General features: G+C 39.2%; 1 protein-coding gene across 10 annotated transcripts in view; it reads left to right on the top strand.

Annotated features, from left to right (window-relative positions):
- Positions 1-13,981, top strand: part of NCOR1 (nuclear receptor corepressor 1) — a 98,204-nt gene that overhangs the window by 66,729 nt on the left and 17,494 nt on the right. For 6 of the 10 annotated variants that reach the window (XM_025214861.1, XM_025214858.1, XM_025214860.1 and 3 more), the window contains 10 exons: positions 3,813-3,942; positions 4,255-4,453; positions 7,838-8,011; positions 8,880-9,040; positions 9,960-10,080; positions 10,169-10,270; positions 10,886-10,986; positions 11,425-11,593; positions 12,414-12,557; positions 13,619-13,702. In XM_025214861.1, coding sequence (XP_025070646.1) covers positions 3,813-3,942; positions 4,255-4,453; positions 7,838-8,011; positions 8,880-9,040; positions 9,960-10,080; positions 10,169-10,270; positions 10,886-10,986; positions 11,425-11,593; positions 12,414-12,557; positions 13,619-13,702 — 1,385 coding nt within the window. The remainder of the gene's footprint in view (positions 1-3,812; positions 3,943-4,254; positions 4,454-7,837; positions 8,012-8,879; positions 9,041-9,959; positions 10,081-10,168; positions 10,271-10,885; positions 10,987-11,424; positions 11,594-12,413; positions 12,558-13,618; positions 13,703-13,981) is intronic. The other 4 variants (XM_025214863.1, XM_025214864.1, XM_025214859.1 and 1 more) reach the window with 3 other exon arrangements.

Raw genomic sequence — 13,981 nt, forward strand, 5'->3', positions numbered from 1 at the left:
CAAAAATGTTCCTTATTTTGCTCTAAAATATCTTCCAGTTCTGAAAAATTATTTTTCTGAATATATGTAGTGGCTTAGGTCATTGGCTGCCTTCTGTCACAGACATCTGAAGTAGGATTTGGGCTAGGCTGTGGTCTTTAGCTTACTTTTTTAAGTTTGTTATGCTAAAACTCTTGCAGTGCTTACCATAGCATTTGAGGGACACTTGTTTAATAGATTTATACCGGTACCTCTTACTTTCCAGTTGCATGTTTTTAATGACAGCATGCAGCTGACAAACATTAAAGGATTCAGATAGTTTAGGAACTTGGGGTTTAGTAACAGCCTCTGTTTTAAGGCATTCTTTGTTCCATTTCTTTGAGGGCTTTAGCACTTGTGAGTATACCAACCCTATTTTATAGTTTAATGGCAAACCAGATTTTAAGTAGGGTTTAGACAGTTCCAGTTTCTACTTTTGGAAATGTTTGTGTGTCATCAGTGGCACAGCATTGCTTGATTCTGCAGGTGGCTTGAACGCCTTGGTAGAAGGGCTTTTGGAAAGAAGTGGATTCAGGCAAAGTGTCTGTCTTTCTCAAGACACATTGTAACCAAATTACCTGGAAATACACTATGGATAGCCAGCCAGCAAAATTGCACTTCTATCTGGAAAGCTGAAGAAGGAAGGAAACGAAGCCATTTGGGAATCAGTTCAGAGAATGGAATACGCTTACATGTTAAACAAATCTTTGGAAAGGATAGCCTGTCATTGAAAACAATGAGAACAACTTTCCAGTCCAGAAAGAAAAAGACGGGATGTTCTTGGTGTGATTCTCCACGAGTAATCCTGTGCCCACTCTTGAGGGAGGAGGGAGAGGTGGGGTTGTTGTTGCCCCAAGCCTTTCTGGTGCACAGCACAGCTATTGTTTAAAAATCGGTTAAGGCAGGCAGCGAGCCGCCCTGAGACCAGAGTGGTAATTTGGAAAGTCTGTAAACATCCCACATCCATCAGCAAAGACAACACAAGAATTCTCACTGTAGTTACTCTGTGAAGTATTTGTCTGCACAAATAAGAAAAATTTAGTTGATATGATCTTTGTAATGTTCATTAGTTTGGGAGAGTAGTGGGAATGGAGAGTTCATCTCCCCCTTTGTGGAAGAGAATTATGGCTTCTCATTCGTACAGAAGATGATTCTTAGTGTAGTAAGCACTGGCAACTTGAAGGCAGAGAGACCTGGGCTTCCTCCGTGACTTGGATCTCCTGCTAGGCAAAATAGTGACAGCAGTTCTGCTGAACTTCAGATGGTAATTGCAACCCAGGGAGTGTAGAATCGGCAGGGAAGGGTGTTTTGCAAATGCAGTAGAAAGTATTTATATTAGTACTGTTCTTCCTGTTCTCCACTAAGTGCTGGCATGATCAATAGGGCAGTGTTAATACTGCCTGCACCCCAGGACTTACTAAGTCCTAACTTATAAGATATGTCCTGTCCTTTAGGTGGTGGCTCAGAATGCAGCTTCCTCTTGGGTTTAAACAAGCAATCACTTTTTCAGATTAATCTTATATCTTGTACTGGATTTTATCACCAGCCTTTCAGATAGATGGGGACTGGACAGGGCAGCACACCTTGAAAAGATGACTTCTCTCCAAGAAAATATTTTGAAGTTATTTAGACAAACAGTTTGAAAATGTACCAGCGTAGACAAAATCTGAACATGACTTCTCTGTCTGGCTTTATTTCACCAGCCAAAGAAGTATTGCTGAATGTAGCACTTTAAAAGGAATTTAATGGCAAAATTAAGAGTGCCAGAGATGCGTGCAGTGTTTTTATACTCGCTGTAGGTGCTCTTTTGTAGATAAGCGTTCTTTATATTATAAAAGAGGATGAGCTCACTCATGCTATTAGCAATTAGAAGGAGAAATACCTTATTTAACTAGTGATATTGGGAAGCTTGGCTAGTGTGTTCTGCACATATTAGCTCAGGTATTTTTGACTAATTGCTATCTTATTATTAGCGTGAGTTTTAAGTTTTTAAGTCAATAGCAAAACAACTGCTAAAAGAGCAAGTGCATGAAACTAGTTTCTGGATTGTCTGTTGTAGAGGAAAGAGCTATATTAGATGATGAGCAACTTTCCCAGTTAAATTGACAGTTCCTGTCCCAATGCATAAAATATTTCTTGTTGTTTTTAGTATGCAGCTGAGCTGCCTTTCTGGTATTCTTCACTTCTAAGTGGCTTAATGATGCAGGCAGTATCTTGTAAAGGTTTTTGCTCTTGAATTTCATGCTAGCTGATAGGTGTCATTGTGTGTTGTACATAGTACTAACAAATGTAATTTGTATCTAATGATAAATTGAAACCAGATAATTGCCTCAAAATGGTTATTGTTGTTGAACATGCTTAAAGGTTGTGCTACAGTACTGTTAATCCAGCCTTTCCCAGCAGAATCCATTTTGCATCACTAGCTGCTTTTCACAAAGCCACCTTTGCAGAATGTAGCTGAAACTCTTGCAGTAGTTACAGCACAAATGGCCTATTTCACCTTTTAGCAAGAGATGCCACAGATTTAGGAACAGACATATAAGCAAATTGAGAGGGGGTAGGGATTCGTGATGGTGTCCTTCATGCTATGGTACCAGGAGTTTGTTCTAAAATATGCACCCAGTTGCAGTTATGGGACTTGTATGCCTCGAGTGTAGAATTGGAACTCTTACGGACTGTTTGTCTTATAATGGCATAAAAATGTTTCCCACACCCACCTCTCCCTCAGTCTGTAAACCGGTTGGTAAGTGGTTCTGGGAAACTGGTATAGCATTTCTTTAAATTGTATGGCATCTCAGTGCAGCACAGACTTAAACTGTATGGAGAACCCACAAGATTGCACCATGCTTGAAAAGACAGTGCTCCATGTCTGGAACATTTTACTTTGGGGGGGATTTGATATCATTGATAACATGACTAACTCTTCTACTGTTCGGGAAAACTTCCTCAATATTAATATACTTCCCGTGTAACTTTAACATACTGTTTTGAAGGTCCCTTGCCAAGCAGCCTTGGCATTCATCCCCCAGCGTAGAAATTAAATGTCAAAACTATCCAATTGCATTGTTCTGCATCTGCTTTTTTAAAGTCTTAGTATCTTTCTTTACTCCTTTAGCTCTTGGATAATCTCCTTCCCACTTCACAAATGCATAAATATACTGCATATTACTTTCAGGTAGTTTCCACAATTTTTTTTCTGCAATAGTAAAAAGGTAGTATCCAGCTGTTTTCCATAGCGCTTTTATACATCTCAGAGAACTCTGTAAAGGAGATTAATACTGTAGTTATGTGAGTATAAAAATGGCCTTTTAAATCTTTCAGTGTGATTTAAAATGTAGAAGAGCAAACTATTAAACCTAGCAGTTTTTGAATTCTATTTGTTTCTATATCTTTCAAAACTTTATATTGCAGTATACTTACTCTAAGGAGGGATTTGGACTCCATTGTACTAGCTGTTTTATAAATCTCCAAAACTTTGTTGTTATTATTAAGGTCTTAACTTCTCAAATGCATAAATTAATTCTCAGGAGTACCTTGACTTGCATTATAACAACTGGGTTTTCACACCTCCAGGAAGTAGGTGGCCTTGTTTATTGATTGTACTGGACTATCAACCCTAAAGAGGTAGCTAAAAAATGATTTTCCTATCCTGAATGTTTTGGGTTTAGTGAATAATTTGTCCGACCTCTCACTTTGTTTTTCATGGGGGTGTTTTGTTGGTTTTTATTTTGGCTTAAAGAGCAGGAGAGTTCTTTTGTCTATCTGACTTATTTCATGCTGGTTTCTTCCTTTAGGATCTTCACTATGGACTCAAAGCCTTCACTGCTAAACCCAACTGGATCAATACTAGTATCATCCACGATAAAACAAGGACAGATGGACTTGCAACAACTTCACCATCGAGCTGCTGTCATACCTCCTATGGTACGTTTTTAGTGATTTTTTGAGGGGAATCTTATGTAATAGTAGGCTGTCAGTATTATAAAACAAATGACGACACTTGGAGTTTGTTTGTCCTTATCCCAACACTTCAAGAACTCTTCAGACTGTAGTTGTTAACTACAGATAAATGCAGGATGGATACTTCGATGCTCTGAAAAGGTCTGGTGCTTGCTTTTACAGTAGATGATATTCTTTGAAGCGAGTCTACCAGACTCTGCGTGTGTCGAGTACTAGCTTGGTCAGTCTGTAATGTGTAATGAGGAGGTGCCATGTGCTTATTTCCCTCCATTGTAGGTCTCTTGTAGCCCATGTACTGTACCTGTTGGCACACCAGTGAGTGGTTATGCTCTCTACCAGCGGCACATTAAAGCTATTATGCATGAGTCAGCATTGTTGGAAGAGCAGCGCCAAAGGCAAGAGCAGCTAGATATGGAATACAGAAGTTCTGTGAGCCCATGTGGCACATCCAAGAGCCCCAGCATGGAGTGGGAAGGTAGGTTGAATTATTTGAAAAAGTTCAGCCTTTAAAAATCCTAGATACATACCCCTCTTGTCATAGTGTCTGGCCCCTTTACAAGGAAGTGGCTCTACTTCAGCTGGATAGCTGCCTCCTTACCACATCTGCTAACCTGGTCCCTCTAAAGGCCCTGGTTGCAGCAGGGAATTGATGAGAGTTGTCTGGAGAGAGCTTTATGAGACCTAAGGGCATGAGAGCAGTATTGGAGAGTGTCTAGAGAGAAGAGAGCTAATGCAGTGCTGAGAACACTGCTGAGTAGAAGTCTCATACGTAGGCCCCTTCCCAAGGAGGAGAACCAGCTCAGTCAGGGTAGGTAAAACACAAGAGGAAGAACTGAATCGGGAAGGGAGCTCAGCAGGGGTAGGACTCACCAGTAAAAGGACCTGGGAGTGGAATGATATAGGGCATCTCCATGTGCAAGGAGCCCCAAGGTGAAAATGGCAGTTGCAAGAAGAGCAAAGGTTTGCCAAAGGGGGGTGGAGACTCAAGAATGCAAGCATAGGACATGGTGGGGGGGACTGGTAACTGGATTTCCTGGAGATTGGGGTCTTAAATCAGGGGTGTGAAGGAGCTGCAGAACTACCCCATCCTAATTTCTGCCAATTTGGAAAGATGTGAACTATTTTTTTCTGAAGCTTCTGCTGATGGGGTTACATTGATAGATTGTAAAATAATGTTCCAAAGCAAGGCTTGAATAAGTCTCTGAGATGTATAATAATAGTATTTCTTTTTTGAATGGGGAAGGTGGCTGTCAAATCTGTCTGTGATCCAAAAGTGGATAACATAAAACTCGTCCTTGGCCTGTCTCATCATAGTCAGCCACAGAACAATGCCTTTGACTTGGTGCACCTTCCACCCCCTGGTCCGCTTCTGTATGCAATGGCCATGATAAATTTATTGGATTGGATTTAAATATACGGCTGGCGTTTTCTGTCAGTGAATGTTGATCGTCTAGTTGTGATCTCACACGGAGTAGGTTTCATGCTATAACTAATGAACAAATTAAAAATAATATATATATTTAAAAATGGATTCTGTAAGTAATCCTTTTCTGGGTAGGCAAGCATGCAGCATTTTCTCTTCCAAATAATACCTAGTTTGAATTAATTTTGCTCTCTCCAGTTGAGAAAGTGACAGTTACAAGAGCTTCATGCTCTTGCAGGACTATAAATGGTCTTGATTTAATTTGGTGAATGCTGTGATGGGTAACCTCCATTCTTTTTGAGTCGCTAATAAAATCAAGGGTGTAAAAGATTGAAAGACTGATCCAACTCTCTTAAACCAGCTTTGCAGTCAAAAGCTAGGACATTATTCAGAATCTTGCATTTAAAACTGTTATTTAAGGGACCGTGAAGAATACTTCCTCATTCACTATACTACTTGCTTTGTGTAGAGGAAATGTTGCTCAGCATCAGACTTCGTTGATAATGCCGGTTAAATAATCTCATGTGAAACCACCCAATTACTTTACTTTTGGAAAACAGATTTGAATTTTCTGTTTTTAACATGTGCTGCAGTTTTAAAATGCACTTGCTTGAACGCCATATTCTTAATTCATTTTGCCAAAGTAAAATGAAACAGTCATTGCTACATTAATGAGCTTGTGCTTATTTTGAACAGTGATATACCTGTTCTCTGCCAATCCCAGGACTGAGAAGAGAACTTGTAGAGATAAAACTGTTTTTAGGGTTGTTCCTTTAAAGTAGGTGGAAAAACTTGTGGCTGCCATTAAAAATGCCATTTAGCCAAAATACCACTACTTTGAGTAATAGTTGGCATTGGCAACAGCTTATTATGAAGTGTGGGAAAGTTTTTGAGGATGAAGTCTCTGCCAGCAAAATTAAAGATTGCTACTGTGCCAGCGAAGAGATGGGAAGAATATGATAAAATGTATTTGAGTCCTAAACAGCTTATTGTTTAAAATCTGAAAATTAGAATAAATTGGGACATCTACAACTCCTAATAGCCACTGCTCCCTTAATGTCTATTTTGCCACTGGCTTTCTTCAGAGTATTCAGTGCATTGGTGACGGCCCACACAGTCTATTTAAAATCTTAACGGTATGTATGTCAAGAGACTTCCAGGAGGTGCAGGAGTTAAAGGGCGATTTGCCAAATGAAAGGTCATGTGATGTTGCAGACTGGACAATCCACAAAGCACTTAAGCAGGACACAGCGGATATAGTTTTTAAAAGAGTTGATACCGTGTTTCTTGTCCTCTTTGCATGTCAGATGCAGTTCTCAGTGACAGGAGGTTGCTTCTGACTCATAACTGGGAATTCTTGGGTTTTCATGTCTTTTGCCAAATGAAATGGAGATTCTAAAGTACAGGCAAATATTGATTTTAATTCCTCAGTTTCTAGAACAAATAGATCTTCCCTTCTCTTAAACATTTTTTTTGGTATGAAATCTCACTGATCATAGATATCATTGCTGGGAACTTGACTAGGAGTAGCCCTTAAATGGTGGACAAGGTTTAGCGAGTGTTTTTCTGTCTAAGGCAATGTTGACTCTTAAATCAGTCTTACTGGCAGAGTTTGGAAGGGAATATTGTTTTTAACCAAAAATTGGAAGCTTCATTAAAGAAGCTTTCTCATGGCTTCAGTAAAACTAACTGTGTTTGTTTCTAATACAATTGTACTTAAGGTTTGAATCTAAAAATCTGGATCGGTTTTTGTAAAGTACAAAGCGGGGGGGAATAAACCTTGGGAAGAGAGAGAGATTCGTTATCCTTTTAATTTGAACTGCCCACACAGGAAAAAATGTATACGACATGGCAGACATTTTCACCGTGCTTTTGCTGTAGTTATAAATGCTTAAACGTAGTTGAAAAAATACAAACTTTGTCAGTTCTACGATTAGTGTCACTGATATCCCTTAAATTTGAAATGTATGCCTGAATCTGGAATACCACCAAAAACAAACACGGCTAAAATGCTAAGTTTGTAGTGGTAGCATTTGAATAGCGCTAAGCATCCAGGAGCTGGCTCAGAATTCGGTATGGTTGTGGCTTCACATGCAAAACTGTCTGAACTCTCTTTATCCAAAAATGTTACTTGCAGACCCTTTCTCATGGGTGAGAGAAACCGATTTAGAAGTTCCTTTTATTCAAAAAGGCCTATTTTTATTAGCTCTGAAATCTTGACTTTACTGCCGTGATTGAGTGGTATTTTGAATGCAACCCTTTTCTTATGTGGTCTAAAAGTGTTTTTTGTAATAGGAGAAGCTTTTGGACTTTGATAAGAGCGCTGTTGACATTAGAGCAGATGGTCTTGTCACATGGCTATGGTGGACCGGATCTTTTCACACTAAACATTTTAATCTAGGGTTCTTCTCTTTCTGATGACTTTAAATTTCATAGGAAAATCAGTTGCCTATATGCCTTATGCTGAGGTCAAACGAGCAATAGAGCAGGAAGCACAGGTGCAAAATACAGCAGCAAGGTCAGCATCACCGTACAGGCTATCTCCAAGAGAAGTCAATAAAGCCTCTCCTCAGCCTGATATGAATGCCGCTCGCTATAGTGTCCCACCAGGTAAATACTGTCTGTTTTGTACCATGGTCATCGGTTGTCTGCCTTCTGAGGCTAGACTCCCATGGCTTACCGTAGTATTGAACTGTTCTTTGGAGTCGTCTCTGCACTGATGAAAGGATGAGCGACTCTGCAAATAGGCATTCTTTGGCATGGTCTCAGCATGAGGAGCTTGTGCCCTTGTGTTTTTTTTATTTTGAAATCAGCTGATTTTTTTTCTTCTGATGTGTTAGCCAGCCATAAAATCTTAAGGTCTTGAGTGTGATATGTATCGAGTTTCCAGCACGTAGGGGAAATGAAAGCTTTCTGTTCCACTTTAAGTTAAACGCTTGCAAAAAATAAATTAATCAGTACCAGGTGAATGAGGGGGAGGGAGGAAAAGCAGAGTAACCTTTTGGAATTGACATCAGTTTCTGGTTAGAACTAACTTATACGAGGCTCTTGCTATCGCATCGACTCCTGAATTGCATGACTTAAATTACCACAGGTCCCTCTGGGGCAGACTGTCAAACAGGAGCAGAGGACAACTTCAGGGAAGATTAACTAAAACTCAGATTTGATCAAGTTTTAAAAAATGGCTTTAAAAACCCACCTCGGTCATTTTTTGAAAGTTTGAAATTGAAAACCGTTTACAGTGTAGATGTTACCTCTTAATTTTGTACTTTCAGGCTAGGTTTAATTTCCTCAGGGTTTTCTAAACTTTGCATGTGAACGTGCACAAAGAACGGCACAGGAAAAATATAGCTAAGTTGGTGTCGTGTATGACAGAAGTTGTAAACTGCAAAATGAATTGTGCTAGGTATTTCTGTTGCTCGTGTTCATACAGTGAATAATAGTGCTGTAACGTTTAATGCAATGCTTTCTTTAAAAGTCCTCCAGCCTGCTCCTCATCAAGTAATCACAAATATACCGGAAGGGGTCCGGCTCTCAGCAACCCGACCTACCAGACCACCACCGCCACTCATTCCATCCTCCAAAACTTCTGTGCCATCAGAAAAGCCATCGTTCATTATGGGAGGTTCTATCTCACAAGTAAGACGACAATATCTAGCAGGAGTTTATGTACACACAAATACATTCTTCTACAGTTTCTTACTAGCTCTTAACTGCGGATATTCAGTGCCATGCTTGTACTCTTCCCAGCTGGGCAGCCTACCAAAAGCCCAAGAACTGCAGCTGCCTTTATGGTATAGAGCAAGTTGCAGCCTTTTTTATCTTTCCCAGAGCTACCTAGTTTGTGTGAGTTGTGTCTTTGAACAAAAGAGAAAAGCCATGGTATTCTGTATTTTGAAACTCTGTAGGCTACATTCAGCTGTTTTTCTGAAGCTTTTAAAGATGGGGGAAACTTTGCAGGTAAAAGCATGAATACACTGATTCACTTTCAGATAAACCAGTGCTAAAATATTTTTAGCAGTGAACACAAAGCCAGTACAGAGCTAAGAAGGGGTGACTTCTGTTGTCAGTAGAGTGGTGTTAAACACCACTTTTTAGTGCCTGTAGGGCAAGCAGTTGGAAACAAAGCTGCAAGGTATCCAGCCAGTGTCAATTGTTTGCTCCAGTATTAAAAGTGAACTGATGATGGTTTCATATTTAGTTATAGCCTAAACAAGATGCTGATACTTTTCACAAGGGAGAACCACAAGAGCAACCTGTGACAATGGGAGGAAACTTTATAGGTGTTTGCTGGCTGAACTGGTTTTCGTGTTCCTCTTAAATATTTTAGTACAAGTGGAAATACTATGTTAGAAGTGTTAGGGGTAGCTAGAGTCCTTGCAGAGGTGATTTAAATTCAGCAGATACATTTTTCTCATCCTTCTATGTAATTATATTTGGAATATATTATCTGTTAATATTATATTAGCTGTTTGGAATATGATTATCTATAGTAAAATATAAGTGAATCCTTATTCCCAAACAAAAAATGTATCTCCTCTATGTCTTATTCTTCTAGGGAACACCTGGCACTTACTTAACATCCCATAGTCAAGCTTCTTATGGTCAAGAACCAGCAAAGCCCTCTGTGGGTTCCATATCTCTTGGACTGCCAAGGCAACAGGAGTCTGCCAAACCTGGTAGGAAGACCAACGGGAATGTAGACATTGCATATAAAGTTATGATCGTTAGTCACTGAAGAATGACTTTGGTCTTTTTTCTAAATAGCCGCCATCCCCTATATCAAGCAAGAAGAGTTCTCTCCCAGAGGCCAGAATTCCCAGCCTGAGGGTCTTTTGGTCAGGGCACAGCATGAAGGCGTAGTCAGAGGTAAGGGCTGACTAATACAGGTTGACTGCTTTGTTTTTTTGTTTTTTGGGGTTGTCAGGGATGAAGTCAAGCAAATTAGCTAACTTTTATAGTCCTCGCTACTCTTAAATGATTCACCAAATATGTATTGACCTATTCAAAGCAGGGGGTGCCCTGTAACCTAATCTGCTTGAGTCAGCAAGCAGATATTATTAAATATTGAATTATCTTGTACAATTAAAAGTCTTTGAACCCGATTTGTCTGGTATGTTCAGTGAAATATCAGCGTATAGCAATACAGTTGTAATGTTTACAAGTGAAAACTAAAGGGAAACTGTCAGCTTCAAACATAAACACTGAGTAAACTGTATTGCTTATATTACAGTGTCACCATTGTTTCCCTGATTGTTGAGTGTTTTGAAAATGGCCCTACCCGGAGTACTGCAAAATGCATAGTGTCACCAAGTATTTCCTTATCTTTCTATTATGTAGAGACTTGTAGCAATAATACCTTAAAATTAATATTTACTCTTTCTCCTCAGAGAGAGCTTTCAATCACTCCAAGCAAGTAGTTAGATTTTTAACTGTTGACAGCTAGCCTTATTTTGTTGTTACTCTTATTTTATTTTGAATCAGGTACCACAACAACCATACAAGAAGGAAGTATAACACGAGGAACTCCAACCAACAAGGTTTCTGTTGAAACTATGCCTTCGCTGCGAGGATCCATTACTCAGGTATACTTCCTTTTACCTGTCCATGTGAATATAAGTACTTTTTTAAACGTTCTTTTAACATCTTTGCAGGGTTCTTAAATTGAGAATCACAGAATAGCATCTTCTAAAAGTATTTCTACATTGGTGTCCAGTGTTATTTGAAACTGTAACCTAATAGTCCTAAAATAATAACTAGCAAGCCAAGTTGTCCATTTTCTCAAAAATGGCTTAGCAGCGTGCAAAATAAAAGCTCCAGGTCACAGAAGAGTGCTGTAATATAGCATACTCCATTTTTGGTTTAACCGTGGCAGTGAATAATACGCTGTTCTTCTATAATTCTCTTATACTTGAGATGACAAAAACTAACTATACCAGAGACAGAGGCTAGACTTGTTCTGTAGTGCTTGTTCCTCAGTGTCTTTATATATGTCAGATTATACTTCATGGATTTGATTACAGGGTACCCCAGCTCTGTCTCAGTCTGGCATTGCTGCTGATGCATTACTGAAAGGAACCATCACTCGACTGGCTACCGAAGACAGCAGCCCTGAGAAGTGCCGAGATGAGTCTACAACCAAAGGCCATGTTATTTATGAAGGCAAGAGTGGGCATATCTTATCCTATGATAGTAAGTACTTGTATATTTGAGTGGTATAACAGATCCATAGTTAAGATTTGGAGTAGAGTTTCTACTGATACAGTCCACAAATGAGTCCTGTCTCAGACTGGATAGCTTAAGAATAAGTTGTTTTTCTAGATTTGTGTAGTAATAGCCATACTAAGTGGAAAGAACCTATCCACACAGTATGCAGCCTCTGCTGAAAGAATATGAAGGATGCAGCATGAAGTACTTTAAAATGCGGCAATCTTGATTTCAAAGTATATATTATGATTACATAAATTAACCTTTTTTCTCGTGGGACCTCTGCTGTATTCATTGCACAGATTGAGCAGTGCTCCGTGAATGAGTGAAGCTGTTCATTTTTCAGCATCTAGTCCTGTATATTTATTTACTGTATGATGTCACTTTAAGAAAACATGGTGTTTGGAAACAAAGATATAATAGGTGTGCCAATATAAGGTGTTGCCCCTTTATATTTAAATTGAAATTTAAACTGGTTCCAGTCTTAATGGCAATTCTTCTATAGCAATTTAATACTTGATCTTTTTTTAATCAGTTCAGTTTGGAAGCAACCGGGAGAACACATTGTTTAAGACCTACAGATCATGTTCTACATTCTGTTTACAATATAAAAACAGTATTTTTGGTTTAAAAAAATGTATTCAAGTGAGAAAAGCTAAGGAGGATTAAAGAGGTGACAGTACTGAGATTTAATGTTTAGGTACAAATTGTTAGTCATTTGTGGGTACTTTTTCGTTTCATTGTTCAGTGAATTGCTGGCTTTTGTTATGCTTCTGCCTTCCTCAACCATGTTTGTGTAATCCAGCAGCTATTAAGAATGTCCGAGAAGGAACAAGGAGTCCACGGACTGCTCATGAAATGGGTTTAAAGCGAAGTTATGATACTATGGAAGGAAATATAAAGCAAGGAATGCCCATGAGGGAGTCTCCAGTCTCTGCACCATTAGAAGGTAAAAACGACTGCCTGAAATCTAGCACATGCTTTAAACACAAAAGAGGACCTTTTATATTGATGTATAATTACCGACAGAAGAGCTGACTTCTATGACTTGTACAGTAAACTGGGAGATAAAACTGACATAATGCATGCAAGAAATCAAATTGCTGTAACTTAACATGAAGTGATGCAATAAAAGAAGATAGTGGTACTGGTGTAGACATCTTCTTAGTACAGTACTGCTACGCTAGTATTGGCTGTAAATTTTAGCAGTGGCACTGCTGGTATTACTTTGTATTAGTTAAACAATATGAGACAAAAGGCTTGTAAACCTGGCACTTCTTGTATCAGAGAATCACTGTGTTTTGGGGTTTTTTTGGTTCCTCACAAAATGACCAACTTCCTAAACCATGACCTGACCAAAGTAACGAGGTTAGAGTTGAACCATAAACTTTGAATTTTTCGAAATGCGTTTTGGGACGCACCAAGGAAACGTTCCGTTTCCAAACACTAGAATTGAGTGGCGGAGGTTCCTGCTGCCAGTGACACCAGCCCTGTTTCCTCTCTAGTTAACAGTTAAGACATTTGGTCCCCTCTTTATCAGATAGGAAAGTTCAAGTTAACTGAGTTCACAGGTTGTATGTTAGAAGGGCCTAACTTTCTGGCATGTTCTGTATATATTCCTCATTTTTGAGGTATGTTAGGGTTAGGGAAGGCGAGGGGGAGGCCTGGTAGTAAATGCTGGTGTAATCACTACAACCCATTTCTTTCACAGCCTGTCCAGAGTTGTACCTTTTTGGGTCTTCATGATTTAAGCTGTATGTTTTTTCCTTCGGTACATAAGTTCAGTTTCTAATGACCCTACTTTAAAGAGAGAGTGGTGGTGCTGGAATTGTGTTTTAACATTTCTCTTAAATGTTATCCATCACTGGGGGAGGAGACTGAACTAGACTACACAGTGGGGCTGGGGTCTTCAGACATGACTGCAGTACAGACCATGTAAGTAGCAGTAGAGTGTACTTTCTTGTTGTCTTGTGTCTTTAATTTTCTAAATCATCCAAATAATCCTTTCAGGGTTAATATGCCGTGCACTGCCCAGGGGCAGCCCTCATGCCGAACTGAAAGAAAGAACTGTGCTGTCTGGCTCTATAATGCAAGGTAAAGTCTTTAGTAATACAGACGGCTGATGGTAACTCATTGATTCCAGGAGCCTTGATTTCTCACCCTTAAACCAATTGCCCACAATTGTAATTGTGTTTTAAAGATAAACCTAGTCCAAATGTTTTTCAAGCATCACCTTTTTATCAGCAGGTTGCGCTATTCTGTTTGTAAGGTTCTTGTCCAAGAAATGGGGATCTGTTTTACCTAAGGAAACTTGTAAAAGCACAGCACATGTTTTTAATATGACTTCTTGGCTCTTAAGACCTCATTAGTATT

This window comes from Alligator sinensis, unplaced genomic scaffold, assembly GCF_000455745.1.
Source record: "Alligator sinensis unplaced genomic scaffold, ASM45574v1 scaffold1801_1, whole genome shotgun sequence".
NCBI classification, from domain to species: Eukaryota; Metazoa; Chordata; order Crocodylia; family Alligatoridae; genus Alligator; species Alligator sinensis.